We start from the raw sequence: 6,000 nt of genomic DNA, 5'->3' as shown, positions 1-6,000 counted from the left end.
CGGCGCCATAGTTTACTTTTGGAGTCTCGCAAGTCTTAAGAATTGATCAACTTTAACGCAACCTTCACCTCAAAACTAGATCGAGAGTGTACACAAGTATTAAAGGAAGCTATTTGCCACTACTCAGAAGATCAACAAACGAACCTGAACGGAAGAAGATGTATTTTCAGCAGATGCTAGGGTTATGCAAATGAGCTTTGACACGAGCTATAGCTATGTAAACACACTGACTGTGGCAGATTTTAATCTGTTCTCGAGTGCAATCCAAGGAGATACCCACCGGTTTGAACTCATAGAACGGTTTATTAAGGTATGAAATTTACTGTGATGTGCTTTTTAGGCTTCATTTAGACCCAACTTTTGAGATTTTCCCCGTCAAATTTGGCTAAATTTTAGTAGGTGATCAAAGGCCTCGGAATAGGGCGTCTTCCAGTCTCGCTGGTAAGCTAAGAATTTTTCGAAAAGTTTCCATACTTCGTCAGTGAAAGTAATGAATGTACCTGAAAATTCGTATGAAAACGAAATTCCGTGACCTGCATTTTAGGCGACGTAGCACGCTTCACAAAATCGGTGAATTTTACCTTTCTGATCACGGTCGGCAACCTCAGTTCGGCCAAAATTCAATTTTGGCTCATAAGAAAGCAAAAATAAGGAATTGGAAAATAATAAATTGCTTTTTTATACATATGTGTCAAACCCTGTTCACTGAAAAAAAAATGAAGGAAAATTATTTTTGGTCCCGAAGTCGAGTGGACCGCTTTTAGCGGGACTGCCACTTAAGTCGCGGAAAATAAGGTTCGAGTGTCCACGAGTCCACGAGCAGCAAATCTTTTTGATTTAGATATAGTTTTCCTTCTTTTGAACTTCTCTTTTTCAATGACGATCTCCTGATTTAAATGTGAAAAAAAAAAGGAAAGAAAAGGAACGATAGTGAAACTAAAGAAGAAAATATCAAATAAAATGTCGAAGGTACACAAAACTTAATTGATCTGATAAGAGCTGTCACAGGGGGGAAATGATAGACAAATTTTGAGATCTATCTTCAATTCAGTTTTTTTAGTCAACTCAGTTTTGGTTTGATTAACCCTTTCAACTTGCAAGACTGGAATGAGATTAGATATTGGCAAACGGAATCGACTGCGAAATCCACGGCGGAAAAATTATCTTCAAAACTTTATCCAGTTCGACTCAATGTGTAGCAGTTTTTAAGTTGCTCGCTATTTTTTCGTTTGTTTTACTTTATGGGCCTTAAAGTACGACGTCTGAAGGTGGCCTAAATTGTAAAACATATATTCATTTAAAACATAAAGAATTTCCTGTATTCAGAGCGTAATAAAAGTTTAAAAGTGGAATATTTCGTTCCATTAAGGGAACCAAACTTCGTCAGCCACGATAAAGATGTGAATGTCAAAAAGATATTATTCCAGGTTCCTTAGGGTCTCGACGGGGCTTAAATATGCGGTAGTGCCATAGATGTTAATTCCAAGCCTTTATGTTTATTTAAAGAGTGCTTTCGTAACCGGATCTCAATAATGACGTTTGAACGTGTCGCGTTTCTGTGACAAGAACATTTGTTTAGCTGGAATCCTTTGAGTCGACACTGAGTGTGAGCTGGCAATGTTCATGCATAGCTGACGATTTCCTCGAAATATGTTCCTTTCATACCCTAGTGTCCAATAAACGAGAAGTTTCATCGCCATAATTTATTCTTTGTTACACTGTTCCAGACCTTTTAAGGTTTTCTGTTCTGTGCTTAACGTGTAGTAATTGCCATCTGAGAGAATTGTAAAGCTTGTAGACGAGTGTCACCTCGTGTGATTCAAATGAAATATTCCACTTTTAAACTTTTGTTGCCCCCTGAGTACAGGAAATGTGACATGATTCCTGAGCAGGGAAGCAATATTTTTGATTGTATACATTCATTGGTATCGCTTACCCGACCGGCCTCAAGAGTCCTCGTTGGCCCGATGAGGATAAGTGAGTGAGTGATCGCTTACCCGACGAAAACAAAGCCAACTTAGGTAAACGACCTATACTTTATCATTATTCTGACTCGGCTTCGTAATCACAAATTAAAGGACATCACGTAATTTTCACAACATTGACGTAAATAAAGTTTAAATGTTCAGTTTAATGTGCCTACACAAAAAAATGATATATTGTTTGACCAAAATAAATTGAAAATCGGTAAAACTGACGCATTTTGGCATAATTTGAAGCACTCTCATCAAAGTGAACAATTGTGGCTTCATTTACTATTATGATTGGGAAGGTATCATTTCAAATGTTCTTGCTATTTACTTGAGATCCATGTAGCTTAATAACTGGAGGGACTATATCAGCTGAGCTTAACAGTTTAATAATATCCTACAGCTGTTACTAATATTATCCCACAGCTTACCGCGAAACCAGATACAAAGATGTCACTGTACAAGTATTCAGAGGCAGCCCAGATAGGCATCACCGCCGCTTTCTGCTTCCTGGTGATCGCAGACTTGGTTGGTAACAGCCTGGTCTGTGCGGTCGTTCTTCGTAACAGGGTAATGCGTACCCCCATGAACTACCTCCTGGTGAATTTAGCCGTTGCCGATATGACTGTAGCCGTGTTCATCGCGGCGCGCTTCATCTTCACGCTGATGTTTACGCACCCGAAAGGGACAGCCGGCGACGTTGTATGCCAGCTCATCACCGGCGAGGCGTTTGTGTGGGTCGGCGCGCTGGCTTCTACTTTCTCCCTCGTCTGCATCGCACTAGAGCGCTACCTCGCCATTAAATTCCCTTACGATGAACGCAAAAGGATAACAACTACCAAGCTCAAGCGAATTGTTGCACTAAGCTGGGTGCTAGCTGTTTTATGGAACATGCCTCTCTTCATGTACGCGCGTTATGATCCCGTCAGCGAATTTTGTCTGTTCAAATGGCCCACTGCTAATTTCGTTAAATTCCACAGCCCCCTCGGTGCCATTGTTTATATCGTTCTACCGATCACAGTCATGATTTACCTGTATTCTAAGCTAGTGTACAAGCTGTGGTTTCGTCCCACAACTACGTCGACCATGGCACAACAGAATAAGTTGCGCTACTGCAAGAAAACCGCCCGGCTCGTGGTCACGGTCAGCGTTGTTTACTCCATCTGTTGGATCCCAAATCTCGTCGTCTACGTCTTCTCTTCGTTCAGCAGGCAGCCGCTTTACTCAGCCGTACATACAACCAGCATCGTCTTGGTCACTCTCAATTCTGCTATAAATCCTGTGTTATACAGCTGGCAGAGTGACCGTTTTCGGAAGCACATACTAGCGCTGTTTCCTTGCACGCGCCAGCGTTGCAGAATCAGCCCCGCCAAACAAGTCACATGTACAGATAAAGATTCAAACAAGACTTTGGGTCTTACAGAGTTGATTCAGTTCGCGAGTAGAGGTCCCATGGCCTAAAAAATTAAACATGTCTCTCGAATTAAGTTTAGTTTTCCGGTTTGAGGAAATTTGCGTTTTCGTAGAAGTCTACAGCGTATATAAATTTGAAGTTACAGCCAATACGATTGAAAACGTCGACCTCAGACCTCAGTCGAACTTCTGTGAAAAAGTTCCTTTTTATTTCGGGGGATTTTACTCACCAGAGCAATAGTCGGTTGCTTTTGTATAAATACTTTCGGTTCTTTCAAATAAACGAGTTTCTCAGTTTACTTAAGCAGACTGAGAGCCGATTGAGCGTTGACGCACCTCTGACGTTTTCAAAAAAAAAAAAAAAGTAAAATAGAAAGAGAAAGGAAAACAAAGTTCTAAGAACAAAAAGCTCTTTTACGTGTAGGTCATTCTTTCAAAAATGTAAAGCCATAAACTTTAAGAGTGGTCGCTTGGGATCATTCACCATATTTCCAGGTCCAATAGTTAGAAAATATTGCACCGGCAGTATGGCAATCGAATCGATCAGTCAATCGACCGATAGTAGTATAGGTCGCTCCTTTGCTCCCTAACCAATCACAGCGTAGTACATATCATAAACATCTCATTAAAACCGTTGTCGACCATTCACAGGGCCAGACTTCATCCACGTGACTAAATTTGTGACGGAGTTGATTTTGAAGTGTCCAAGAGCTAATCAAGAGTCGAATTAAGAATTCAAGATAGAGGCGCCCATGAAACAAGATGGCAGTACTTACCGTAATCCAAGATGGCAGGGAGAGAGAATAACGCCAGGCACCCAAGCCTATGGTTGTGAGTGACGTGATCCTTCTCACGCCGAAAACCGTGACAACCATCTTTTTTTGTTGATTGTCAAAAAAATCAATACAAAAATCGATAAACAGACACTTACAGTGTCCTGTCCCCAAACAACATAGTCCACACGGTCTGCCACCATCTTGAAGACTGAGTGACTTGGATTCGAAGTATGACTACAGGGAGGCTATTCCAAAGCATCATGGTACGATGACATCAACGTTATCCAATCAGAGGAAAGAAATGAATTAAAGTACTTACAGTTGGGCTTCCCCAGTCCCCTTCTCTTAAGAAGAGCATTAAAACCTGCAATCTCTGCGTGATCGGGCACTCCCAAGGGATTGGTTACCCTAGCTCGTTTAGAAAAAAATCCCTGATCGCGCAGAAACTACACGGTGGGTATCATCAAGGTGCCACCTCGACTCTTTGTCACCGGGACGTACTATGTGCAAACTATAACAACAGCAAGCTTATTGACAAACAACAGCAACGGCAACGACAACAAAATTCTTTACAAAAGCTAGTTACATAGAACCATCAGAGTGTCCACATTCTCCACGTCCACCTCGTCCAATGTTTGGGTGTAGCCGTAAGGATATGACATGAATGTGTTAGGGTCCACCACAGGCTTCTCGAAAATAAGGCCATACTTAAAGTACGAGGGCTCACTTTGATGCGTTTTAGACCTCTCTGGTCGCCCTTTTTAAAAACAGGGGTAACTTTAGCTATTTTAAATAAATCTGGGACAATTGCTGTAGAGAAGGGGGCATTGAATGTAATTTCTGCTTCAATTTTACTGGGAAAGCATCAAAATTTCTTGAAAGGTATTTTCCCCTTGTTTAGGAAACTTAATTGCATCTTTGTTTGATTGGTTCTGGTTGTCGTTAATGTTTTGTCTTTTCCTTTTTTTTTTGTTTTTTGTTTTAATTTTTTTTTTTTTCAATTTTGTTTTCTCGTTATTCTATTATTAGTAGTATTTTTTTGGGTTTTCTTTTCTATTGTTTTTACGCACATTGGCTTAATGTTTTTGGAAGATATTAAGTCCTCATCATCTTTTCCTCTAGTTATAGACCAAAAGACCTACACATGGCAGCATGGCAGAACGAAACATAACCAGTCATAGTCAGGGTTATCTAAATGAACATGCCAAAAGTTGGCAATCTTTCAAAATGCGTGATTCCAGTTGCAAGTAGAATTATCTTGAAGTCCAAACGAGAGGCTTTATGTGGTCGTGGGCAGTTTTCACTTTTAACCGAGAACAAACGTGTTTTGCTGTCGAAAGCTAGAATTTTTTCATGCAGTTGAGGTTTGACGCTGTGTTGGGTTCTTGCACAATAGATAACTTCATCTAATTAAGACATAAAAGGTTAATTAATTAGAAAACTGCAATTTAAAGAAAGGAATCGTAGAGTGGTACTGCTTAATTAATAAATTCAAATTTCAACTTTTCGTTTCGTCTTAAGACTTACTTGTAAAGCATAAGTTTAGTCGATAACTGGCGTGGGGTAGTCAAGCTGTATATTCAAGGTGTTCTCGCGCGTTAAACACTCTTTGAAACTTAACACTTCATTCTTGATAAAGAACTCTGATGACAGTCAGCAATAAAAGCCAAACCTCCAGCTATTTCCCAGGGGACCAGTAATTAAGTGTATAATGCCAAACTGAGCTTAATGGCTAAAACAAAAACACCTCGCACCCACTCTGTGAGGTGTTGTCTCTAGATCAATATCAGCAGGTGGGCAAAGTCACCTAAAATCTTAAAATTAAATAAAATTACCCTATT

General features: G+C 40.2%; 1 protein-coding gene across 1 annotated transcript; it reads left to right on the top strand.

Annotated features, from left to right (window-relative positions):
• The first annotated feature begins 2,342 nt into the window (after nucleotides 1–2,342).
• LOC149117876 (QRFP-like peptide receptor) lies at nucleotides 2,343–5,666 on the top strand. The gene has a single exon (XM_089286846.1). It carries the CDS (start codon nucleotides 2,421–2,423, stop codon nucleotides 3,429–3,431), a length of 1,011 nt encoding a protein of 336 aa, XP_089142972.1. The 5' UTR covers nucleotides 2,343–2,420; the 3' UTR covers nucleotides 3,432–5,666.
• The last annotated feature ends 334 nt before the right edge of the window (nucleotides 5,667–6,000 follow it).

The sequence above is a fragment of the Orbicella faveolata genome, unplaced genomic scaffold, assembly GCF_042242905.1.
Source record: "Orbicella faveolata isolate gen_17 unplaced genomic scaffold, um_ofav_v1 contig_1, whole genome shotgun sequence".
Classification (NCBI taxonomy): Eukaryota; Metazoa; Cnidaria; class Anthozoa; order Scleractinia; family Merulinidae; genus Orbicella; species Orbicella faveolata.
Note: the sequence above shows the minus strand (reverse complement) of the source record. Positions and strands in the feature narration are given on the sequence as shown.